This window comes from Myotis davidii, unplaced genomic scaffold, assembly GCF_000327345.1.
Source record: "Myotis davidii unplaced genomic scaffold, ASM32734v1 scaffold461, whole genome shotgun sequence".
Taxonomy (NCBI): Eukaryota; Metazoa; Chordata; class Mammalia; order Chiroptera; family Vespertilionidae; genus Myotis; species Myotis davidii.
The window spans coordinates 3699613-3726508 of NW_006295825.1; the positions used below are offsets into that span (position 1 = coordinate 3699613).

At 45.7% G+C, this 26896-nt stretch overlaps 1 protein-coding gene across 7 annotated transcripts in view; it reads right to left on the minus strand.

Annotated features, from left to right (window-relative positions):
• TPM1 (tropomyosin 1 (alpha)) overlaps window positions 1-26782 on the minus strand; it is a 28785-nt gene extending 2003 nt beyond the window's left edge. Inside the window, exons 1-9 of one of the 7 annotated variants that reach the window (XM_006770812.2) lie at window positions 26470-26782; window positions 13289-13422; window positions 11099-11216; window positions 9764-9834; window positions 9430-9505; window positions 8393-8455; window positions 8018-8087; window positions 6551-6629; window positions 5064-5153 (exon numbers count right to left, since the gene is read on the minus strand). In XM_006770812.2, the coding sequence (XP_006770875.1) occupies window positions 5150-5153; window positions 6551-6629; window positions 8018-8087; window positions 8393-8455; window positions 9430-9505; window positions 9764-9834; window positions 11099-11216; window positions 13289-13422; window positions 26470-26760 (906 nt within the window). In that variant the 5' untranslated portion in view covers window positions 26761-26782 and the 3' untranslated portion in view covers window positions 5064-5149. Of the gene's footprint in view, window positions 1-38; window positions 757-4886; window positions 5154-6550; window positions 6630-8017; window positions 8088-8392; window positions 8456-8913; window positions 8990-9429; window positions 9506-9763; window positions 9835-11098; window positions 11217-13288; window positions 13423-26469 lie in introns of those variants that run through there. The other 6 variants (XM_006770816.2, XM_006770815.2, XM_015568553.1 and 3 more) reach the window with 6 other exon arrangements.
• Between the last annotated feature and the right edge of the window lie 114 nt (window positions 26783-26896).

A 26896-nucleotide genomic window follows, 5' to 3' on the forward strand; every position in this document is an offset into this window, starting at 1 on the left:
TGAGCAGGACACATTCTCTTTATTCTTACAGTGTTCTATTTATTATCACATGACATTCTCACTAGATTCCAGCAACACCGTTAGACTGAATAAAAGCATACCTTTCAGACAATCGGGGACTTCTGACATGAGCTCCTGTTTTCAAAAGCTATTTTTCCCAAGCATAGGTACATTTAATAATATTTCAAACACTATACCAGATATTAGAAGTTAGGAATATGAGTATGTAATAGGAATATACATATTATATATATTACACCCCACATATAATATATATATGTATATAGTTATACACATGCACACCCCTCTGCTTTGGTTTTCTAACTTAAAGTAGGACTCAGTTCTCTGTAGGAAATAGAAAACAATTTTTTTGAGGTCTTCATTATGTATCAATTCAAACAAGAGGACCTTCTGTTGCAAAGAGGAGTGCTAAATTGATTGTTATAAATATTTATTCATATACACAATGATTGTATTTTACCATAAAAACTATTTCAGGATTAAAGAGAACTGAAATATTCCAGATAAAAGAGGAAAATGCAGGCAAGACCAGCTTTTCAGCTGAATCCTTCCATGTTCATTTCTACAGAAGCAACGCCTACAGTTGAAGGTATAACAGTCTTAGATGCCTGACCATGGGCTCCTTTCCTAGAATTCAGCCCAAGTTCTTTCCCACTTAAGTTTAATCCTCATTCAGGGCCAGCTTTAGTTGGTTAGTTAGGCGGCGGTTTTGCTCAAGTTGTTGATAGAGTTCATCTGTACAGGTCAGCAAGCAGGTTAGCAGAAGAGAAGAGGCAGAAGAAGAGAGGTTAGCTAGACTTGGAGAGAGGGAGTTAACAGACAGAACAGAGATGCCTCCGGCACTGGTTACTTGCTGGACAGGTTACTCTTACCCCGTGGTCATCTGTCCTGTGCCCAGGAAGGTGGATGGTAAAGGCCTGGCAGACTTAGAGCAGGATTTCTCTCTTGGTGGGAGGGGTGGGGAAGGAAAGGGAGCAACAGGGTAGGAAGAAGAGAGAATGGAGTTTCTTCTTCCACCTCGCTACCACCACTACATGAACTGAGCCGAATCCAGTTTCTGGCAACAGCCTGAGGAACCCAGGCAGGGCTGGAGGTGAGCCCAGCACGGCATCCACTCCTTGCTGCGCTCAGTGGAGATCTATGGCGAAACCTCCATCTGCCCATATCCGCTCCTCTTACCCTTTTCATCTCCACTCCGAGGGCTGGCTTTTCTCTTAGGTAGTCCCAAGAGGGGCTACCATTGCTGCATTAACACCTTTTGAAATGCAGAACTAAGCTCCCTGTCCTCCAATCCCCAAGATACAGGGTGCACATTCTGAACTCTTGCCCAGTTCTGATACAGGGTGTGTGCCAACCTACTCAAAGAGCCAAATATCAGAACTTATCTCCACTCAAAACTGACTTAAAATTTATCTTTACTTCTTGAAGATGGTATTTAATGTTTGGAGCTAGATGGATGTGTATAAAGTGAACAAAATCTCAAACATCTACACGGAGATCAGCATAATATAAATTTTACAGGCTGCCATGTAACCTGCTCCACATGGCAAGGAAGCCAAGCACAGGAGTTAGTCTACATATGAGGATCCAGGGGACACCCAGACAATGACAAAAACCCGGAGGACACATGATTGTTTCGAACGATGGTGACAATCTGAACCCAGAAATTCTACTTAATGATCTCGAAAAGCTGGCAGTCCTGTCCCTGGGGAAAATGGAAATGCCCAGTCTCTAGCCCTATGCCTGTGGGAAACTGATCAATTCTTATTTTAACTTTCTCTTATAAATGGTAGGAGACGCTTCCAGCTGGAAGTGTATCTTGCCTTGTCCTCTTTGCTCACCCAAATTTTCTGAACATTCAAAACCCTGGCCAAATGTCACCTCCTCCAGGTAGCTCCCAGTCAGAACTGTTCTCTCTTCCTCTCTGACTCCAACTACAGTCAAACCTCGGTTCTTGAACGTCTCCCATCTCCAACAAATCGGTTCTCCACCAAGTTGTTGTGAACCAAACTTTGGTTTTTGACCCGACAACCCTTTCAGGCTGACACCTCCTCATGACAGAAGGCATCTCTCAGGCAACAAAAGGGAGAATGTTTTTGTTCCTGGCCAAATAGGATCAGCACAATTTTAAAACATAAAGAGGCCATCAAGAGTGCTAATGTTGCTAAGGCTGTGAAAGAAACAACGATGCCAGGCAATGGAAGAGGTAGAAACTGTTGTTGATTTGGGTAAAGGAAAAGCAGCTAGCAGGTGACAGCCTATCAGAGGCAGTGATATGTGAAAAATCGAAGATGCCTCATGCTGATTTCCTGAAAGTGATTCCTTTGAGGCTGGTAGGGGATGATTCGATAAATTTAAAAAGTGTTTGCAGATTAAACAGTAGACATGTACTATATATTAGAAAGGTTAAAAGAGGTAATCACTTGGGGGTTTGGAAAGGATTAATTCCATTTACGTTATTTCTAATGGAAAAAAAGGGATTTGGTTTTTTAACAAATTGCTTCTCCAACAGCCTTCTGGAACGAGTTTAAGTTCGAGAACCGAGGTTCCACTGTATATACCATCTATTAGTTCAGACTCACTTCGCTCATCTATCTTCCCACAAGATGGCAAAGAACATTTCTGGTTCATCTCTTTACCACATCCCAACTACCTTCCTTCCACAGTGTCTTGTATATGGCATAGGTTTCGGGGTTTCAAAATCTAACCACACTAGTACATCACACTCTCAGATGGGGAACTACTGCCAAGGGCAGGCAGGATGTCTGTCTGTGAGCCAGTGCTCAGCCAAATGGGATGGAAGGGCTTTGCAGAAACCCTAGAGAATCCGGAGGATCAATGTGAATTCAGCTTCCGTGACAGCTGTCCCTACCACCTCCCCCTGGGGACCTGCCCCTTTCAGCTGCCCTGGGGCTGGTATGCCCCGGTGGCCTGAGGGCAGGGACCAGAACCAGTTATATATTTGGACGTTCCCCCTCCTCCACGGCCTCCCAGGTGTCTGGGGCCTCTGGTGCCGGCTCAGTCATGCCTTTGGTTTGGCCCAATGAGGCTCCTGCAGCAGCTGGAGTTCGGGCCTGGCCCTCTGAACTGGAAGCCTGGGCTCTGACAATTTCTTGGTAAAATCAACTAGCTATTTCCTCTCTCGTGTACCCATACCTTCTTGGGCTATTCCCGATTTGCCTTTCCAATTTATCAGTTTCCCATTTCCCCTCGTAGAATCTGCTTATAGAAGCGTGAAAGTCTGGGAGGGTTTTGAAACCACAGACGTGCCTCCACAATGCACTGAGCACGTGCTCAGCAGAACCTGCAGACGTGTCGTTTTGCCTATTGCGGGAAGCAGGGTTACTCACAGAGGAGCCCACTTCTATTAGTCTCAACTTAAAAAGAACAGGGCAGGAATCATAGTCAAAAGCAGGCCCATGGAGCCTCAGGAAAAGAAAAACATGAAGTTACAGAAGTCTTCATACTCTCAAGGGAGAGACATTGTCCGGAATCTAATTTTTAAAGAGTCTACTATACCATTACTAAAACACTTTACGGCCCTCATAGGGTATTTATTACCTGCTCTGAAGTCTTTGTAAAGTAACTGGTATTATTTCCAGCTTGTTCAAATTTATTTGAGTAAAAATTGAGTATACCAAATATATAAAATAGTGGTACATCAAATCTCTTAGGCTAACAAAAAACTACACACAAACAGATGAAGGTCACCCATATTTAAAACACAGGAGAAATACAGCTAGACTATTGAGGAGGGAGAAATGTTGGAAATTAGAAAACAAAAGTCCACATCATTATGGAGTCGTAATTTAAAAAAAAAAAAAATCACTTAATTGCTGTTTTTGAAGTAAATAGTGAAGCCCAAATAAAAAGTAATTGTGTTCTGAACAATTCCCACTAACTACTTTCTTTTGGGGGGGGGGGGGGTCAGAAGAAACATTAATGACTATACTTTAAAAGTGTCCACAAATTTAAAAAAAGACCCAAACCAGTTATTATTGCAAAGATTATGTACCTCTTCTAAAGAATACAGATGTGCTTAAGAGCACAAAAATAAATCTCAACTTGAACATAATCAGATTTAGAAAATTTGAGAAGTCATTTCATGATCAAAATGAAGGTTTAAAAAGCTTTAACTGTTCTTTGTGCTATAAAAGGAGGATCAACGATAACCTCAACTTACATAGCTTGATCCAAGTTCTTTTTCATCATTCCCAACACGTAAAATCCTAGCAATGTGGGATGGCTATGGAGCTTTCGTCAGGAGCCCTTCATTGGTCAGGCATGAACTCCGAAGCAGGGCCATCCAATATCAGCACAGAAGACTCACCACATCCCCAACTAAACCTCTGGCAGAGGAAGACGCTGCTCAAGGTGCATCTTCCGACTCCAACAAGGAGTGTCCTGTGTAAAGGTTCTAATCTGGACCACATGCCAGAACCATCATAATCCCTAAAAAAACACAAATGCCCAGGGTCTCACTCTAACCTTTGGAAATCCAAACTCTGAGAGGGACCGGCATGAGATTGACTGACTGATTATTTCCTCACCTGAGGACATGCTTAGAGAGAGGAAGGGAGAGAGAAATATTGATGTGAAAGAGAAACATTGGTTGGCTGCCTTCCGTACATGCCCCAACCAGGAACTGAACCCCAAACCCAGGCATGTGCCCTGACAGGGAATTGAACTGGCAACCTTTCGGTGCCCAAGACAACGCTCAATCAACTGAGCCACTCCCGCTGGGCATTAGCATTTTTTTTTAAAGTTCCACAAGGAACTACTGTCTCAGAAACTCTTGATACTAATATATGTTCAGAATGGGGGGGAAAAAAAAGCAGCAGCCAAAAAATTAACCCTCACATGCGTGAAGCAGATATGCAGTTTTATTCAGTGTTGAAACTAAAATGTGAAGTAAAAAGAATAGCAAACAGAAATAGCTTACACAGTGTTTATTTTACACTGAACTGAAGAGCTTCTGTACAATAGGAAGCGCACGGTGTGCCCGGCCCGAAGGCAGGATGCTAAGAGAGAGAACAGGGTCAGCTGGAGGAGAGACCAACTGCGGAGCGCAGAGAGGTGGGACACCCAGCTTGATGAAGGGGTCTTGGGAGAAGTGAAGCAAAGAGACTTATCTGCATGAAGAGAAAAGGTGAGAGAAAAAGAAAAAAGTGGCACAATGGAAAAAAGGAAACCCGGACCAACATGAGAGGAGCGCTTGAAGCACAGGCGAGAAGCAGACATGCAAACCGCTGCCAGCTGTGCCCGAGGGAGGCCGGTCCTCGCCCCCCGGCTCTGGACCGGAGGCATCACAGGGCCCCTCTGGGTCAGGGTCCATTTTAAGAAGACCCATGAACAGAATTTTAAAACAAATTTTGAACTCAACCCATCTTTCAGAATATTTAATCATACTTGATGCTTCAAATTTCCCACATAGAATCACCACACGTATGGTCTTATGGAAAAGGCCCTGGAGACAGATCATCTGACCCACGCTCTCTTTTTCAAATGAAGGAAGAGAGGGTGACATGCTCTAGTTTCCATGGTGACCATCATGTATGTCTCCAAGGGTAACGTGGAGACTCCATAAGCTGTGAGGCAGCAGGCCCATTTTCCTGCATGGGTTACTAAGGAAGGACAGGTGGGCCAGGAAAATGAAATTTCCTGCTTATCCGGAATTCAGTGCCAGATTATTACAACGAAGAGAACCCTCTGTGAAGCACTCCAGGTTAGAATGTAGAGGCAGTGTAAGCTTAACGTTTAGGTTGGGTTAGTAGTGTGTAAATTGGTCATGTCTGCTCAAGGTTCTCATGAGAACAAGACTATTGACTCCAGCACTCACTACCTCACAGTATGAAAGCGGGCCATTAACTCCCAAACGCACATTGTGCTGCTTATGCCCCATTCCTTGGACACAAGTTGTGGCATTTATTGGGAGTATTTTAGTTCCTTTTATGTAAACAGAAATGAGAGGCGTGGTTTCTCAGCAGAGGGTTCATTTCTCTACAACTCTTAACCGTGAGAAAGAGAAGATATTTTACAGCTGTACTGGATCCATTTCCTTCCCCTCAGAGCCTCTGTCATCTGACGCTTTAGGGTTCTTAAATTCATATTTCTTTTTTTGAAAATGGTATTTTATTTAATTGGATCTCAGAAAACCATTTTTTGATAGTGCTTTGGGAAGTTCCTGTACAACTGCATGGCTTTCTCATTTTACTTGAGCCTAGTTTAATTTCCTGAAAGGATAGTACTCAAGACATTCACATTCCAGTTCACTGCTTTGTGGGAAGAATTGAGAAATGAATGGATTCTGAAGGGAAAATGACTTGTACAGACAGACTTCATCTACTTGGCCTTTATATTAGTAGAATGTAAAAAAACAACCACCAATGATTATGCCTCGGTTATGCAGAAAGAGTAAGCAGGAAGGAGCGGAGATGGAGATTCTGGAGGCCCAGAAGGGAGCAGTGGTGAGGTTATCGGATTAGCATGAGCGCACGGATGTGAGCAGGCAGGGTGGATGCGCATTTACATGGAAGTCATATCGTTGAGAGCGTGGTCCAGCTCCTCGCTGATGGCTTTGTACTTCAGTTTCTGAGCGTACAGCTCGTCTATGACCAGGAAGTGGAAGGCAGAGGTGCAAGGACATGGAGAGTGATCAAGAGATGGAAGGTGAGTGAGGGTGGCACGGGCGCCATCCCAACACAGCAGCAAGAAAAGGGCAATGCATGAAGGAAGTGGTGCCGCAGCAGGTGGCCAATGCAGGAGGCGTGCGTTTTGTTTTTAAATGAATTGAAACAAAAACAAAAAGAACACAACCCATTAGAAAATAAAACAAGAACGACGCAATATGAAAATCATAACAAATATGGTAGGTATATCAGTAAACCACGTTTAGCTCTAAATAAAACCACAGAAGGATGTCTCCTGCGTGAGTAATGGAAGGTCTTTCTTTTCTAGAGTTATATTTTAATTACAGTGCAGCAGGCAGCCAACGGCAACTATAAACAGAGGAAAAAATATACAAGGGCAGTGTTTTGGAACAACAGTTTGTGACCCTAGTCTGTTGTCCTTATCTGGCTCCACCTGCAAACCACAGCCTTGCTGACCAGACCAGACCACTGGGATATGGATGTCTTAGTGCATGTGAACCACTCGTGGTCTTCTCACTCAGGCCGCCTTGCGCGTGGTCCAGAAGGCCTGACAAGCGAGGGGAGCCACGCTTTTTACGGTGGCGTTGTGCCAAGTCTGCACTGTAGTTTTTGTAGTGATGGCTGCGCATTTTGCCGCCCTGGGGTGGACTGTGACTTTTTGTCATTCTCTCCTCTCTACTAGCGTGGTTATCGCCTACACTGATCTCCAGTACCTTTTTTAGCCTTGATTTTTTCATTCTTTTTCATTGCTGACCCTTCACAAGCCTCTGAGCTCAACATTTAGGATTTCTGTGACTCAGAGTGGGTGCTACAATAAAACCTAAATACCTTAGGGGAGAAATGCTAAAGTGTAATCTCAAAATACGACATCCTATTATCCCCAACTCCTTTCAGTACCAAGATAACTAATGACAAAAAACCCAGACCCTTACACTGAATTCATACTTGGAAGAAGATGGGCTGTGTCTAAGAACAAATCCATACCATCTGATACTTAGGAGGTATTACTATCGACAGAAAACATACTGGAGTCACTCTCACCTACAACCACCTGACCCACAATGAAAAATAACCTTGCCCCACCGAGGAGTGTGAGGTAAAACTGGACGGCATCTGCCGTTACCAAACAGATGTGCCCTGTCTGGTGGCTCAGTCACCTGGTGAGCAGGCCACTCAGGTCCGAGAGTTTAAGTGCCACAGAATGAAACCCCAAGGACAGACAGGAGGAATGTGCAAGAGCAAAGGTGAATATACGTCAAGGTGAATGCACTTGGATTAGAAAATCATTTTGCCAGGTCAATACTCAACCGTAAGAGTTCAAGTGAAAACAAAACTTAAGACCTTACCTTCTAAGTCATCAATGCTTTTCTCCAATTTAGTTACTGACCTCTCCGCAAACTCAGCCCGAGTCTCAGCCTGTAATGATTCAATGTGTTTCGGTCAAAATTGGGATGTTTTAGGTTTCCAGGAGTGATGAATACAGGGAAAAACGAGAACATGGAAATCCAGCGCAGCACCCATAAACTGGGCCAGAAACCATTCGTCAGCCAGTCACCACAGTGAGAGGTGGCAGCTAGCACAGCACGGGAACCCTGAGACCACCTCTGGTTATTCTTGACGTGGAGCAGCACAACTTCAACATGAAAAGGCCCTGACCTGCTCCATGAAAATGAGCTCATTTAAAATTCAGGTAGCTTTGCCCAAAGCAGTCATAACATTACCTCCTTCAGCTTGTCAGAAAGGACCTTGATCTCCTCCTCATATTTGTCTTCCTTCTGAGAGTACTGTAATTAGAAAGAACGTTCCAGATGTCAGGCCACGGCTCACTCTATACTCCTCTCCTCTAATACAAAGGCAGCGCCAGCCCAGCAAACAGATGTTGGGGATCTCTCAGGCGGTAATGGAGCCTCCCAGATCAAATGGCATACTACAATACAGTCTCTGTTCGCCTGCCTATTGTTTTACATGGGATAAGAACAAGATAACATCCATTTGGCACTGGGTTTAAATTAAATTGTTACAGATGACTCACAGACTCAATATAAAATACATTCTCTATTAAAAAAAAAAGAGAATCTGCTATTTGATAACCATCAGGAAATCACCTCAAGATGATGCCCTTTACGAAAAATGCCTGAAGGACTACTGCTTTTATTGGCAGGGCCTCCGAAGAGAAAAAGCGGGTGTCTTTGGAGCAGCTGTTAAGAGGTGCCTTTTCCCCCACGCCATGCTCCTGGCCTACCTTCTCAGCCTGAGCCTCCAGTGACTTCAAGTTGTTCGTCACAGTTTTCAACTCTTCTTCCAGCTCGGCACACTTGCTAACGTTTGCGACCAGAGGCAGAAAGGGTGGGGGACAAGCCAAAGGAGGGAGGAGAGAAAAAGGAGAAGGATGGGAGAAAATGAAAACCGAGTCCTAGAGAACAAAGGGCTGCCTGAAAGTAGCCAAATCACCGGGTAGTAACACAATTTCGGCAGGGACACTGCCCCCCAACCTTGCAAAAGCAGAAAGGCAGGGTGACAAAATCCAACAACGTCGAAGTGTGATAATTTGGCTTCTTTCTTTGGCGGCACCGAGGAGCATTTATGAAGGAAAAACAAAGGAGTACAAAGAACCCAAAGACGGCACTTAAAGCGAGATATAAGATAGCAGAGGGTGTAGTGAAGGTGCAGCTGTTATACCAAACGCACCAGTAGGTATTGGAAGCTGAAAGATGTCTGGGTTGGAGTTAAACCTAAAAACCACACGAGCCATCAGTACCTTATCCTCTGCAGCCATTAATGCTTTCAAGGTCTGATCCATTATTCTTAATTGTTCTTCCAGCTGTCGAACTTGGCTGTTAGTGGACACAGGAAATGCACAAGGCCATTCTCAAAATCAGTGTGCAGGTAAGGCATGCAGTGATACACGCATTCATACACAGACACCCCACACAAGTCCTCCGTGTTCTAGACTCGTGGCTCATCCATGTCAAATGGGCACGTAGGGAGCCCGGAGCTGAGACGGGTAAATGTGCAGCTGCCAGAAGGTCATGCTGTTTAGTCACTGCTCTGCAGCACCCCACACACAGCGTCCTGGCGCCGGGCCCGCTTACCCTTCTGAGAGCTCAGCCCGCTCCTCTGCACGTTCCAGGTCACTCTCAATGATGACCAGCTTACGGGCCACCTGCGGCGGGACAAACACAATGCAGACGCACATCGTGGGCTTGCCAGCTGTGAGTCAGGGGTTGTGGGGTGGGGAATGGATCCATCAGCCCCTAGAAGACCTTGTCTACAAATAAGATGATCCCCTTTCCTGTGGACGGGAGAGAACCTGCTCTCCACCAGGAGAGCCAATGGGAGGAGACCAGAATGGTTCGTTATGAACGGGCAGCCTCATTTTAAGTCTGACCGAGATGAAGTCTGTATAATTACATAGCAGCCAAACCAAAGTGTGGAAGAAGGGAGAAATATGAAATTCATAATCTCAAAAATAGCAGTATGATGAGAAATGATGCATTTTTTTTTTTTTTTTTTTTGCCAAAGAGGTAGGGGCTGCCAAGAAAATACTGAAAATAATCCTGAGGACTGCATCCATTTAGAGCTCTGTACCTCCATCTCCTTTTTGTGGAGGAGGTTAAAAATGCCAACAGAATAGCAAGGGAAGCTAACATGACTTGAGCCGGGGAGATGACTAATGAAGTCAAATCTGTATTCAGTGAAAGAAAGAACCTGAGAGAAGGAATCCTCTGAACCATTTCAAAATTAACGGGCATAATGTCATCTGGAAATAATCATAACAATAATAAAAAGGAAAGTGAAAGCTATGTCAAGACAGCCACGGTGCATGAAGGGCAAACTAAAACCCTAACAGTTATGTTGCTGTTATCACAGGAAGTGGTGTTCATGGGGACATGACCAGAGGCTGACTTAACTGTGAACCTGTGCTGATAATGGAATTATGCTGTCTTGAGGAGAGAGGAAGACAGATTGAAAACGTCCTCTGCGATCAATCACCCCAGTGAGTACACGGTCCATGTCTCTAGGCTGCCTGGACAGGACCATGCAGGGCAAGTGCTCCAAGAACTGTGTGCATGGTGACAGCAGGAGAGGTCCTTCCACAGACACAGGAGGCAACACTCCCTCCTCCTGGCCAAGACTTTTTGTCCAGGTCTTTAGGGGGCAGGGGAGGGGCAGAGGGAGAAGCTTTGGTCTTTCTCAGTGTTACTGATCTGCTTCATGATGAAGCCTAGACCCCCCAGCAGGATCCAATAAGAACCGTGTCCTGCAGACAAAGGGACTCTGCTTCTCAAAACCACCATTTCTGCCAAGGGAGTCGAGTTGATAGTTTCACTGAAGAATGCAAGGTGTGTGCCCTGCTCCTGTCCCCCACCCCCGGGCCACTGTGGGGGGAGGGGGGGTTTGAGAGGCTATGGGCCCCAGGATCTGACCTCTTCATACTTGCGGTCGGCATCTTCAGCAATGTGCTTGGCCTCTTTCAGCTGGATCTCCTGAATTTCCATTTTCTCCTCATCCTTTTGGGCTCGACTTTCAATGACTTTCATGCCTCTGAAAAGGAAAACAAGAACAAGACCCCAGATTTAGAGTTGACCTCCACAAACCTACACCCTGCACTGCAGGTTCGGGAGGCTTAGTGTGACTAGTAGACCAAAACAGAGCACACAGCTACTTTTCTTTTCCAAGCCTTGAAGCAAGAGTTTCCAATGCTGAGGCAGAAAGATATATCCTTCCGTTTATTGCGAGTGAAACCTCACGCTCCCGGTCCTGGTGAAACTGTCTAGGAATCTAATGTGAAATGAAAGGTTCCGTCGGGAGGCAGGGCAACAGGAGAGACCAACATGCTTTACTTGTTATAGAAATAATGCGATTTCTTCCCTTTCCTCGTGGGAAGCTTTGGCTGGAAAATGGACCAGAGTTAGAACAAAAGCATATTTATCTTCATACACTTCCTCCTACACAGATGGTAGTTGTTCTTACCTCGAGCCTCAAATGTAAATATTAGATTGAATCATACGAAATTGCTGGTATTTGACCATGTCAAACCTGTATAAACAGCAGGTTCATATGGGTCAACCTAACGCTTGAGATAAGAAACGATGAGTATTGCTTTTAATGGAACTCTTTCATAACGGAGGTGCCGACAGACAGGACTGACACCATCCTCTAAGCCGATATGCATGTTTGGATCCTATGGTACGGTGTTAAGTTTTGGAAAATGTGAACTGACTTACAACATGTTACAGATTTATAGAATAGCAATTCATGTTAAAATGGGATTCACTGACCAAAATCTAAGTAGACAGTAAGATAAAGCAGCCACTGTTTTTTGATCAAGCCCTACAAATATGCTTCAGGAGACTCGAGTTCTACTCTCGGCTCAGCCATAAGTTGGCTGCGGGATGTTGGGCAGGCCGACCAGTCTCTGGGCCCTAGTTTTCTCATCTGTAAAATCAGGGGACTGGAGTAAAGATCCTGACATTCCTTTTTACTCCAAAGTCTAACACGGCCAGATTCAGATCATCGCCTTTTAGGTTCATTAGCAAGTGTATTTCAGGAAGAAGTCAGCCACAAAACCACCGGTATGTGTAGTGTACACTGTTCACGATGGTGAGTCATCTTAAAGAATTCCAAAACTCTTGGTCAAAGAACAATAAGCAGCAGTGAATTATGAGCTGAAAACTTCAGCTAAAAAGCTTCTTTAATCCTACAGTCTGAAATCACTCTTTATCCATGTGGCAGGGAGCAGAAAATCACTTCCAAGAAGAAGAAATGGACAAAATGATTGACGGCGTCCGCCTGCCGGGTCCCAGCCCAGATCTGCAGTGTTTGGAGCCACCACACTGCTGTCATCCCTTAAGCAGCAGAGCTCTCTCTGGTCTCAGGGAGTCTTTCTCGGAGTGTTCCTTCGCAAGATGAATACATCAACTTCAACAGCTGAGAAAATGCCTTCTGAAACACACGACGTTGTGCTGGTCTACGTGGCCACCGTCTTCCTTCACTACCACAAAGCTGGATCTTGGAGCAGTAAGTCAGGGGGGGCAAGCAGGCTCAGAAGAAACAAGTATCTGATTGCATTTACATGTGCGAGTGTCTTATTAGCATGGCTAAGCCCAAAGCAATTTGCTTTTGCAGAACATATTTCTGTTTTATCTGTGTTTTCTCTTCCACCTGTTTGTTGGACTATGCGACAACCGACAGCCCATTTTTACTTAAGCCTGAAACAGTTATCTTTTTAAAATGCCTCGTTGCTCCAGGGCCAGCAGTAATGAAGAACCATTATGCATCCCTAGAATTTCTTGTTTACACGTCATCTCCCTTGTTGGCTGGTGAGCTCTATGAGGACAGGAAGAGGGTCTTTTTCTTCTTTGTAACTAACCCTGGAGTTGAAAGCCCCTCTGTGCTTTATCTAAAAGCACCCATGTTAAATGAACAAAACCAATAAATCCACCACTAATATTAAATGAACAAAACCAATAAAGTTATACCTGGGATCAAAAGAGGAAATGATCCCACCCAAAGACTGCAAAATTCTTAAGCCCCAAGATCAGAGAAGCCCTCCCGGTCCATCCACCTGGAGGAAAGGCTGATGCTAAAAACCGGGCTGGGTGAGACGTCCTCACCTCTCACTCTCATCTGCTGCCTTCTCAGCCTCCTCCAGTTTCTGCAAAGCTGTTGCCAGACGCTCTTGGGCTCGATCCAACTCTTCCTCAACCAGCTGGATGCGTCTGTTCAGAGAAGCTACATCGGCTTCGGCCTAGGCAGGGAGAGTGAAAGGCGTTCAGAGTTGGGGGAAGTGAGGGTAGTGCCTTCAGGAAGTGGCTGAGACTGAAATACTGATTTCAGATAGGAAGCCAGGGCCTTGTGGTGAGCTACCCCTAAGTGCACTGCAAGCTCTGGTCAACCTGGGAGTTCCTGGACATGTTTGTACATTGTTCTACACACGGAATGTCCACATTTGTGTACGTCCACATCCATACACACCATGCTCACTGGGAAGAGGGGACATTAGCAAATGCTTTCTCACTTGGCTCCTTTCTTCCATAGATCTCAACACACTGGCTTCCCCTGACTGTTTAAGGCCCTAAAATATTTCAAAATTCAGTGGCTCTAAAATATATACCATACAGACACCACTAAATCCCGTACCCCCCTCCCAGCCCCTTTTCAGAAATCCCTTCAGAGTAACTAGCCACACTGGAAGGGGACCAAGACAAATTTCCCAAGTGTTTCCAACGTAAGCCTACTGGAATTCCTCCCTCCCTCCCTTCCTTAAAATTTAAATTCTTTATTGTTTAAAGTATTACATGTCTTCAAGCCGTTCCCACTCTCCTGGAATTTCTTACAAGTCAAGATTGCTATAAGAAAAAGTTCAAATTCCTTAGGTCAAAAGCAGTACAGATACTGTTTTATCTGTATCTATCTCTGAAATAGGATGTTTCTTTCTAGGGAATTAGATGATCACCTACTGGTGAAAGCATTGTTACTACAAGCCTCAGAACACTTGGAAGACTGATGGTCCATTACATACACTTGTATTGGTAGCTGTTTAAATACTATGCATGCAAACAGCCCTGGCCAATATTTCTCAAGTGGTTAGAACATTTGGCCTGCACTCCAAAGGGTCATGAGTTTGATTCCCAGTCAAGGGCACATACCTGGGTTGCAGGTTTGATCCCTGGCCCCAGCAGGGGCTTGTGCAGGGGGTAACCAATCAATGTGTCTCTCTCACATCAATATTACTCCCTCCCTCCCTTCCACTCTCTCTAAAAAATCAATGGGAAAAATATCCTTGGATGAGAATTAACACACAAAAAATAAATATGCAAGTGAGATATGGAATTTATTAATCTGGTACTATTTCTTCATTCTCACCCATTTTGAATGTTTGCTTATCATGGGGTGATGGGGTTTTCAAGACACATAGAAAGTTTTCTAAAAATTACAACACACACTTATGGACCTATGCTAGTTTCCTATCTAGATTCCTGTCTTCTTTGCTCAACTGTAAGCTTCATATGTACAGGGAATCAGGATTCCCTGCACAGAGTATGAGCTCAGCAAATGTCTATTGAGTAAAATGAGTAAAACCAAGCTAATTTAAACAAAAGCAACTTTCTTAGCTCATGAGCACATGATATACACAGTCTGAAATGCGCACACAGTTAGCGGGGGGCTGTGATTATGGCCTCGAATCAAAGGAATACAAGAACATTCAGCTCTTTGCTCATCTGTGCCAAGTTCTGTCTGGGAAAGATAAGTGATTAGGGCATTTGGTGAAGGACTTGATAACAACATTCAAGTATACTTTCATCTTGTCAAAAATTAACTATGCAGTAAAAATTGGCTGACGGAGGCAGGGAGCAGTGGGAAACAGGAAATGAATCTGAGAAGGATGGTTTACAACTGTACTGGCCCACAAAGGAGATCGTAGGTGCACAGCAAGGAATGGGCCCCACTAAGTCTGACCTGCAGGGGCTGTTGGACTTTTTGGAGGAGGGTAAGGGTAACAGGGGTAATACATTCCTTAAGTATAAGGAATTGTCTTTTTAAAGTCTTCGGCCCTGTTTTTTAAAAATTAGGAGAAGAATATACTAAGGGTATAGTTTTGGGTCAGGCCTGCTTTCTTCATTTTTCTATATTTTCCACACCCAGTAAAATTCAATTCTTTTATGAACAGGGGAAACAAGTAAGCAACTCTCAAAGTTGAAAACAAAATGAAGAGCAAAATCAAGCAAACGAAAACCCTTAGTAGAGTGCATAGATCATTTACTCAAAAGTACCCCCCTTCCTTTCCTAATCCTATATAATAATCCTATATAATAAAAGGATAATATGCAAATCGACCAATGATGGAACGACTGGTTGCTATGACATGCACTGACCACCAGGGGACAAACACTCAATGCATAGCTGCCTCCTGGTGGTCAGTGCACTCCCACAAGGGAAGCGCCGCTCAGCCAGAAGCCCAGCTCATGGCTGTGAGCACTGTGGCGGTGGTGGGAGCCTCTCCCGCCTCCGTGGCAGCGCTAAGGATGTCCCACTGGTGACACACACACACACATATTCATTATCTGTTCGTCTATGTATGGACACCTAGGTTGCTTCCATAGTTTGGCTATTGTAAGTAACACTGCAATGAACATAGGGGTGCATAGATTTTTTTGAACTAGTGTCTTTTATTTCTTTGAATAAATACGCAAAGGTGGAAGCCCGCTCCCCCTGGGGAGCGGGCCTAAGACATCAGTCAGACATACCCCAAGGGCTCCCAGACTGCAAGAGGGCACAGGCTGGGCTGAGGGACCTCCCCACCCCCAGTGCACGCATTTCATGCACCAGGCCTCTAGTTATTAATATAAAGGCAGGCACCCTTGTTACAGGTGGTGTGGCCAGAGAAACATTAACAAAATTTTTAAAAATGCTTTTTTTGTTTTGTTTGTTTTTTGTAGCCACCACACCAAGTTCCCAGTCCCGCTTTCAATCTGGGTCCCAGCCCTCAGGACTTTGTACTCATAAAAAAGAGACTGTTTAGGATCTGGGGACAGAAACTTCTGGGTGACAGGCCAGTCTATGTCAGCTTCCCACACAGCTGGGGCATTGGAGTGTGTGTAAGGGGACAGCACCCCATGTTTAGCTCTGCCTCTGCACTCAAGATCTCTCTCTTGAGAGGTCCCTCTATCAATATATATCTTCCCTCTTATTCTACTCCCACCGCTTCAGCCCTCCCTCCCCCCAACACACACAACCATTCTTTCCTTTAGCTCTGGACACGGTTTTATAAACGTCACTGACTCTTCTCCCCAGGAGCATTTTATAGGACCTTCCACCTGACATGACGGGTTGTATCCTATGGAATACCAGCCAACAGGACCTCTTATAGGGCACAAAAGCAATGACGGGGAATGGAGATATGTTCCAGGAGCCAGGACTGGCGCGCACAGACAGCTGACCTATGGGTGGTCTGCAAAACAGAGGCTTCGATTGTTTAGCTGGAAGGGCTAGCTCGTCATCTAGCTAGGCATCGTCTAGCACAGTGGTTCTCAACCTTCTGGCCCTTTAAATACAGTTCCTCCTGTTGTGACCCAACCATAAAATTATTTTCGTTGCTACTTCATAACTGTAATGTTGCTACTGTTATGAATCGTCATGTAAATATCTGATATGCAGGCTGGTCTTAGGCGACCCCTGTGAAAGGGTTGTTCAACCGCCAAAGGGGTCGGGACCCACAGGTTGAGAACCGCTGGTCTAGCAGTTCCCACAACCGGCTGATGGTCAGAGCCCACATGGAGATGTGTATTAAAAACATAAATTTCCAGCCCACATCCCTAGAGATTCTGCTTCAGGTCAGAGGGGAGGGCAAGAATCTGTGCTATAAACAAGCAACCTGTTCCACTCCTCCACCCTCTCCGCCCCATCGCCTAAAAGGCGCTGGCCAATTCCATGGGAACCACTGTTCGAGCTCTCCCTTCACAAGGAAATAGGAAGAAGGTGGGATCTCTGACCCCAAATGCTGAAGTAGGCTCAGGTCCACAGCCATCGGTGGGAGACAAGACTAACATCCCAGTTGTCTGACTCCTTGTGCGCGGCTGTCACTTCTCCTCACGGCCCCTGGGCCCTCATGGGAGCCCTGGAACTGGTCCCCTGGAGTCTCGTCTCTTCCCAAGCCAGAGGGGGAGGTTCTCTACAGCCACGCCCAGCCCAACTCCCCAACCCACAATGGCCTTGAGTGACAGACACTAACCAGGACTAGGAGGGCAGTTGCTGTATTCAATATCACGCACTAAACAAGTCCGCTCAGTCCTTTTTGAAATTTTTTGATATTTGCAACCATAGTAAAACAAAGACTTATATTTTTGATATTTACTTTATATATTTAAATGCCGTTTAACCAAGAAAAATCAACCAAAAAAATGAGTTCACGTGTCACCTCTGGCATGCGTGTCATAGGTTCGCCATCACTGCACTAATAGGTAACAGCTGACATTCAAACACAGGATTTGCTCTCAACCCCAGAAGCCAATGTCCGCTGCCCCAGAGGTTTCCGAGCAGGACCAAGGTGCCTAGGGTACAGCCTGGACCCGAGAGCAGTATCTGGGGTACATCTGTCTCTACGTAAACTTCCCCTGGGAAAAACCTGGACTCCCCCTGGTTCTCAGGCCCTACCATACTGGTCTGATCACAATTCCGTTTGGTTCCCTAGAATTCGCCTCTTTACGTTTCCTCCCCTGCTCCACTTTTTTTTTTTTTTTTATTAGGAGGGAGGGGAGAATCATGTTCTGTGTTCAAAAGGCCCACTAGCTTTTATTTCCGGTTTGTATTTTTCTAAGTTCGGAGTTAGACACTTTCTAAGTTCCTTTCATCTCAGCACCTGGGCAGTCTACTTAAGACTTACCCTGCTGCTGCCTCTGCCAGCACAAGCCTACAGCTCCATGGCCAACCGCCTGTTATTTAAAAAGCAGATATAAATAACAAGGCTTTTGGGAAGGGTCAAGACCCAAGATGCAAATTATTTCCAGGCATGGAAATCACTCTTGGTGTGCTGGGTGAGCTGCTTCTAACAACAGCCTGTGTGTTGATGCTGCTGGCGAAGTCTTTCAGTTTGGGATGCTGGTTTCTTTTATTTCAAAAGTGCTATTGTGTCCCCACATGTAATGAGCTACTCAGAAAAGAGACTGCCATGGTAGCAAAGGAGACCAATTGTCTTCCTGCAGATCTGTTGTTAAATAACCTCGAGGAGCTCTACCCTTGTGAAGTGCCTTGAAGTTAGTTGCAAGGTCAGCCCTATCTCCTCCCTGGTGCCCCCTCCCCCAAAGGTATTAGCTACCTATACAGAAAGCATGAAAAAAACATCCCAACAAGGTACTGCACAGAACTCAAGGGCATGCCTGCCACACTATAGCAAAGTATTACTCCAAACTCAGATTTGAAAGAAAACTTTTACCAGGCCTATATTTTCTGGGCATCCAGATGTTTTAGTCAACACAACTTAAAAAAATTAAAAATAACAGTAATTTTTACTTAAATAATTATAGGGGAATATTATAATGTCCTAAAAACGAATCCCCTGGAATATATTCCCAAAGTCCTGCCTGAACCACAGTGGAGCAAGCGGTGATCAAAGGTCAGGCCCTTTTATTTCACGCGAGCTGTAGTTTTACAGAGAAGGTTTCACCCAACTTGCTGTGTAAGACCAAGCGACTCCAGCCAAGTTAAACTCCTGCCCTTATATGGTAAGGAAAGGGGGAAAACACTGATGACATTAAGGGGCACTCCCATGGACAGCAGATAAACACAACCTCCTCTATCGGTGCCAAGGCCTTTAATTTATGAGGCATGTTTGTATAATGAGGGAGAACGGACATGAACAGGGCATTGTCGGGCCTGTGCCTTGCCTACATATGAAAGCAGAAATTGAGAGTATACATTCCAGTGACTGCCACGCTGGGGGTGCCAATGTGAGCACAAAATGCACACTCAGTGTCTTGGCCTCAGAAATATTTACCCACTCTAAAGGAAAAGGGCTGGAAATTTTGTGAACTGGTTATTTCCATGATTTAATACAATTACAAATTAAGAATCTACAAGTTGCAATTTTAAGTGTCCTTGTTTGCTGGATACTATTCAGAAAGGAGGAGGATTGGCTACTTCTTTTCCTTTGATAATGACAAAAAACCACAAAACAAAATAAAAAAAAAACCACACACAAAAAACAAACCAACTCTCTTGAGTCATAACACCTAAAGTCAACCATTACATCAAACCAAGCAGCCTCATTCCAACAATTTGAAAGGCCCTACACACCTTGGAAAAGCAAACCAGTAGGAAACAAGGAACGGCTGGTTTTCCCAAGGTAAGTGCAAGTATAATAGGGCCGATTAACTACAACCTCTCTGAACTTTTGAGAATCTGAATTTGGGCCAACTCTTCAAATATTTTTTTTTTTTTTTGCAGCGGCTATGGCTTTGTCCCTAACCTCTATCTTCACTACCAAGAGAAACTGGGAACACCAGTTGAACTCACAGCAGTGTCTGACAACTAACAAGAAACCACCTTGCATTAGCTATCTTTAAGTTCCATTTTCAGAAGCGAAGAACAGCTCTCAATCAGAAATTCTCTCCATGGCCTGACCCAGTCCTCAAGTTGCTGTCTTAAAACGTTCTGTGTCCAATCACCCAGATAGGCTGTTTTCAAAAATTACTTTAAAAATTAAAGCTATTTAAACTACTTTTAACGTAAAGCTTTGAAAAGGATGAAAGCATTGCCTTTAAGACAACGGGCACTGGAAGATCACTTACAAAAAGCACAAAAGAGAAGGTGAGTATAAGAGTAACAACGTGCCCTTCCTACAATTTATCTTCTGTGTGTTACATCAATCCCTAGGCCAGGAGTCAACAGAAGGCTCTCCCATACAGGACCACATGTTCCCTTTCTTAGCGGGGTGAGGGGATTTCTACTGACTTCACCATTAATACCACATCAACCCACCAATCATTCTTTCTAGGCTGCCCGCACCCGCTCTGCTCTCCAGAGTTTTTAATATGAAGCTGAATGCTCTTTTATTTTATTTTATTTTTTAAATATATTTTATTGATTTTTTTACAGAGAGGAAGGGAGAGGGAAAGGGAGTCAGAAACATCGATGAGAGAGAGAAACCGATCAGCTGCCTCCTGCACATCTCCTACTGGGGATGTGCCCGCAGCCCAGGTACATGCCCTTGTCCGGAATCGAACCTGGGACCTTTCAGTCCGCAAGCCCGCAAGCCGACGCTCTATCCACTGAGTCAAACCGGTTTTGGCTAAATGGAGTGTTTTAAGACAGCAGTCGCCAACTGGTGGTCCATGAGGTCCGAAAAGTTGGCGACTGCTGCAACCGCTGTTTTAAGATATGCTGGCCTGGCCAGTTTGCTCATTGGTTGGGTGCTGACTTATGACCCAGGAGGTCAGGGTTCCATTCCCAGGCCGGGCACATGCCTGGGTTGCAGGCTCAACCCCGGTATGCAGGAGGCTGCTGATCAATGATTCTCTCTCATCATTGATGTTTATATCTTTCCATCTTCCTTCCTCTCTGAAATCAAAACATATATATTTTAAAAAAAGATGAGCAGGCTATTTCCAAGATCCTTTGATAGGTAGGGAACTGGATTGGAGTATGAGCTGTGCACTTTTAATACCAGCTGACACAGAGCATCTATTCTGTTGTGCCTATCACCACTGTAATTTCTTGACACACACTAACTCCTTTCACCCTCACAAATGGTAGATGCTGATATTATCTACATTCCCAGTTAGGGAACTGAGAGACTGAGAAGTTAATTTGCCCAAGGTCTCATAGGTAGTAAGTAGTGACATTTCAAATCCTGGCAATCAGGATCCAGAGTGCTTGTTCTCATCCATCATGTGGCATTCGTTCTAAGGGTTCAAGGACAGCCAGCCAGTCAGAGAGGCAGTTGGAATCAATTCACAGCCAGTCAAATTCAAAGCCATCCACCGGACTACTTCTGACTTGTCCTCTAAAGAAAACTTTTTGCTTATTGATGTCTGTATTTTACCTGGAACTTCCTCTAGTTAGGCCTTCCTCTGAGAAGCTGTTTGCTTGTATATATTTTATGCAAATACATAGTTTCTGCAGCCAGCTGCATACTTAAGCAATAACAATGTACTCAGCTGAGAATAGGCCCATATTAAGCACAGCTGGACACCATATTATCGCTTGTCATAAAATTCCCAAGGTGTTTTGAATATCCTGATTTAAAGCGCACTCACACACATTCAAAAAAATCAACAAAGGGCAAATGCCTGAACTACCTCTGAAATCCCGTTCCTGTGTGCTGGACAGAAAGAAAGGAAACCAGGTATTACATTCAACATGGGGGAGGGGGAAGCAGGCAAGAACACACCCAGTAACCGTTCACATTCAGCCAACTTTTCCCCAAGACTCAATAACAAGGGAACATCTATCTGTGTAATAAAATTTGGAAGGAGGGATGGTTAAGAAAGGGAAATTCAACGGGCAGCAAGCTAAACAAGTCAGAACCCGGAGCCGTCAATGTCTCCTCCACCAGAGAAAGGGCCCCCAGGAAACGAAGGGTCAGTGGGGATGGCGGAGCTCAGCATCCCCGGGCCCCAATGCTTGGCAGAGCCTCACACTGGACCTGCAGACGCCCCGTCCCAAAGGAAGGGATTTCCGAAAGGATTTCCCTCTCTCCTCCCCACCCTCCGAGTAAATAACGCCAGCAGCACAAAGTGCGCCTTCTGGGGGACTCCAGACACCCGGACAGGACGCAAACACCCCAGACATGGAGCCCCTTCTGGGAAAGGGCTGCTTCCAGAACCTTCTCAGCACCACGCCTGCTTCCCCTCCGAGCTTTTACTTTAGACCAGAGACGTGGAATGGAAGGACAGAGAAGCACGCGCAGAGCCGGCGCCCTCCGCCAAGGTGCGCCCAGGAGCGTGGGGGAAGGGGTCGGTGGGCTCCAGAGGCCCGGCGGCGCGCGAATTGGATGCATTTCTCCATGATATTAACACTTCTAAGCTCTGATGATTCTTCGGATGAGAGGCTATGGATAGATGTCAAGTGTGGGGTGATGAATGAGGAATATTTAAGAATTTAAGGGTGAGCTTCCCCAGCTGTTTGATAACTCACCCATTGGGGAGGGGGGCTGGCTTACATCAGAACTTCCATTAGAATTGGGTTGACCAGATGTCCGAACGCCGCGCATGCTCGCTGCAGCGGGGAGCGCACAAGGAGCACCTGGCGGACTGGGTGGGCCCTGCAGGGAAGAGGCTACTGCTCCAGGGATTTTACTTGGATTCCCAGCGCCGCTCCCCGGCTCCCACTAGTCCCGGGCCACGGGCCTGGCCGCTATGGGCGATGGTGCCGCCTGCCGGTGGCGAGAGCGCTCCGCTCCGCATCCCGTATTCCCAGGCCCAGGGGAGAGAGCTGAGCGAAGGGTTTGGGGCCTGAATGTGCCTCTAAGGGACTCTTCCTCCTTGTAAAGAACCCCAGAACACAAGATTCCAACCATAATAGACCTACTCCTCCAAAACTCACGAAGTGAAAACGACTAAAATGTTTCATGTTAAACCTCCTGTTTTAAATGCAGTCTTCCCAGGTTAGAATCTGGTTCCTAGTTCTCTCCTGCTGTGTGACCTTGGATAAAGAACTCGATTTCTCGGCTTCATCTGTAAAAGTGGGGTTAATGGTAGTACTTTCTCCTTGAGCTGATGTCAGGGCTATGAAATAATTAATGTAAAGCGCTTAGCACAGTGGTTCTCAACCTTGGCTGCACATTAGAATCACCTGGGAATCTTTTTAAAATCCTGATTTCTGGGCCTCATCCTCCGGAAATTCTGTTTCTTTGTTACTAATGTTGTGGCCCCACCCCATAACAAAGAAACACTTCCCGGAGGATGAGGCCCAGAAATCAGGATTTTAAAAAGATTCCCAGGTCATTCTAACGTGCAGCCAAGGTTGAGAACCACTGGCTTAGCACACTATCTTGTACATACATTAGTTAAGAACTCAGATGATAGCTTTACTTAATATATAGGCAGGCATTGTCTTAAGGGTTAGGCTGGGGCCCATAACCAGCTGTGTACCCCAGTCCCTCTGGAGCTCACTTTCCTGTCCCTAAAAACAATCCTCTCAAGGGTTCCTTTTGGTTACAGCCGCCGCTGGTTTTAAATTAGTCTCTGAGATCTGGCATCTGACCAATTCTGGGCTGGACTGGGTTGCCTTTAAAAGGCCCACCAAGGAAGACTACAGAACCCTATGAGAGCCCTAGCAACAGCTGTGTGAGAACCACTGTGGACAATTATCTCTGGGAACTGTCTTCTGCCAATTTGCCCCTTGGGCTGTGTTTTAAATGCCTAAGTCTCAGGGCTTTCAATCCTCACCTTTCTCAAAGGAGGCCCTTCATTTCTGTTCCTGATATGTTTAAGTGTGGGAATAATGAAGAAAAAGAAAACAGACTGGACATCCCTCTCCTCCTCCATAGCCCTCACAGACCTCCTTAGCTTTCCTGAGTCGTTTCCTATGGACTCTCTCAGCCTCTGTGAGATCTCCCAAACCCCAGCATGGGCCCTCACATCCTGTAGGGGGAGCCTCTCGCTCTGTTTCACACAGTTCATCTGGCCAGGCAGGAGACTAGGTCTCCACCCCTAAATGGGCCCCCAACTTTGAGGGTGGGCAAGGGAATGGCTGAGAGCCTCTGGGAGCCAGGGAAACTGCTGGGCACTTGCAAGTGCTTTAAGCAGCCAATGAGTGCCTTATTGTCCTGCTTTTCAAACACGCGGAAAGTGTTTCAGGTGAGTTCATTTTCATGCTGATGTCATTATACAAGAGTGTAAGGGCAGTTCTCAGCCATGGCTGCACATGGGAGTCCCCTGGGTATTTAAAAAAAATGTTAATGCCGGGGTTTTACTCCCAGAGATTCTGATTGAATTGGCCTGGGGGATAGCCTGGATTTGGGGTTTTAAAACCTCCCTAGGTGATTCTGTTTAGACAAGGCTGAGAATCACTCATTCAGAAAGCAAAGACTGACAGGGATTAAAGACTCACATACTGCACACCTCAGGTATATACAGTTATTGGGGCCGAGGTTGGGGGCCAGAGAGAAAACGGAGCCCTAGATCCCCTTCAGCCTCACTTAGGTGGGATGGCAACACAATATGCAAAACAAAACCACTGGGGATGCTACCTCAGGAATGACCACCTTTTAAGTTAGGAAGAGCCCACTTCTGGAATAGGATGTGTAAAGTATGTTGGTAAATTAGAAAAATGTTTTTAGTAGTAGTAGAAAAATGCAAGACTGTTCCACAGTTCTTAACTACGTACGGACAAGGTAATGACAGGGAAATGTCCTATCACAGAGGTAATATAATACTACCTCAGGAAGCTGACCTCTCCCACCTTCCCTTTCTCTAGTGACAACTGTCTCGTCCTGCTCAAGTCAACTATTTTTTTACTAGTTAGGAATCACTCTAAATGTAGCGTTTATTCACAAACTTCTTCAACATCCCTACAGGTTCCCAACAACATATAATGTCTTAAAGGGAAAGTGATCAAAATATACTGCCAAAAAAAAAAAATGTGTACCATATTAGGGACAGTTTTCCAGTTGGAAAGAAAGAAAAAAAAAAAGAATCCAAACCGAGTTCCAAAAACCTCCTTCTAGTGCTGGCCCCACCCCTTCCCCCCAGCTGGCTTTCAATATCCTCTTTTCCACTTCTGCCCACCTCATTCCTAGGCTCCCTTAAACAAGACTTCAGTAAAGACCTATAGCTCTACATAGTCACAATAATTATTATCTATTTTTCCTTAAGAATTGTAGTATCTTTTTTGCCACTTCTCTTTGCCTTCAGCCTTACTAGGCTACTTTCAAATTCTCTGCATTCTTTACCTTATAAGGAATATCTCTCCTTGATCTTTCAGCGGCTCTTTTGAAAAAGCTAAATAAACGTCCTGCTGGAGAATTTGGGGGAGACAGACACCCTCCATTTAGCCTCACAGAGAGCACACATCTGATCTACATTATAGGATGTGGGCAGAGTTATGCGTTCTTTGGCTCTTTTTCTAAAGCTAGGTAGTTTGTAACTTAAATATTTTAGCTCAATCAGGGCTTCCCTGAACCCCCTTTCCAGGAACCTTGATTTTCACTGAAAAAAAATTTTTTTTTCTGCAGATTCTAAATGTCCCAAGTCTGGATTTCTCATTTACAAACACACTTGGAGATTAGATTTCAAGCCTTTCATACCACAGAAAGCCTTTACTGATTTCGACCCAAGACCCCTCCAGCAATTTGCATGTTACTCTCGGACAAAATATTCTTCTGCCAGTTGCACTTGGTAGTCTAACTTGTGGGCATAGTTTTTCCTGGCGCTCATACATTCTTGGAATTGTCCCCAAGGAATTCTTTCCTAATTGGGCCTCTAGGCTTAATTAGCTTCTAGAACGGAATCCAACGGTGTGAAAAGAAGTCCTTTGGAAATCTAACGCTTGGCTTGACTGACACAGCACAAGAGGCAAGCTCTTCAGCTAAAAGGATCCCTCCAAAGGGCAGTGAACAGAATGCTGATAGAGCTTTTGCCTGTTTGCATCACCCCTGAAACCATGTGGTGGTTGTCAGAAGGCTGACAGGTGGGGGTGGGGTGAGCAGGAGGGGCAGGGGGCAGCTAGCTCACTATACCATATAAAGCACTGAGCTATATATAACCCCCAGCTTACTTTTTGGATCTAGTGCCCTCAGACTGCAGACCCAAGCAAGTATCACCTTCCCAGGCAGATCTTAAGGGCTGAATTAAGGCTTCCCTGCTAAGAAAGGAGGCCTCGGGGGTCTCTGTGCCCCACCATCAAGCTCAGCCTTCTAAGCAAAAGTAGCCCCAAACTATTCCTTTAATCTAGAAGACAGGCCTCTGTCCCTTGACTAGACACACCACCGACACCAGGCCCCCCCACCCCCCAGAGATGGCCAAAGGAAAGAAAGAAATTAGGCATTCTGTTTGCACAAACCTTGGTAAGGACACCTCAGAGGTTTTCTGCTACCAGGGAGGCAAGGTTCACCCCAAGTTCAGCTGCTGTGAACTCCCAGCTCCTTACCCCCAGACCCCAGGAGTGGGGTCAAAGAAGGAGAAAGAGAGAGAGAGGAATGGATGAAATAGGAAAAGTGTGTGCAGTAGCGGTCTGTCTGCGGCAGCACCCAACGCTCTGGGCCAGGGCAGGGCGGTGTGCAGATGTCTCTGGCCCCCGGTGACTCCAGAGCGGCCGCGGGCAGGAGGTGAGGGAGGCAGTGTGTGCAAGCACTTACGTCGGTGGCCTTTTTCTCCGCCAGTTCCAGCTTTTCCTGGGCATCTTTGAGAGCCTCGGAGTATTTGTCCAGTTCATCTTCGGTGCCCTTGAGTTTCTTTTGTAGCGACACCAGCTCATCTTCCAGCTGGGAGTTGGCCGTGGGGGACGGGGAGTGGGGGGTGCGGCAGGCAGCGTGATCCCGCAGGGGAGGGGTGTGGGTGCACAGAACCAGAAGGACAGGGACAGCGGGACAGAGAGAGGGAAAGACAGGGAGGGAGGGAGGGAGAGAGAGAGAGAGACAGTTAGCCATTCGTGCGCCGAGCCGCGCGCCCCGGTACCTTGGCGGCGGTCTCGTCGGCGGCCAGGAGGCTGTCCTCCGCCTTGTGCAGGTCCTCCAGCACCCGGTCCCGCTCGTCCTCCGACGCCCGCAACAGCTTCTCCTTGGC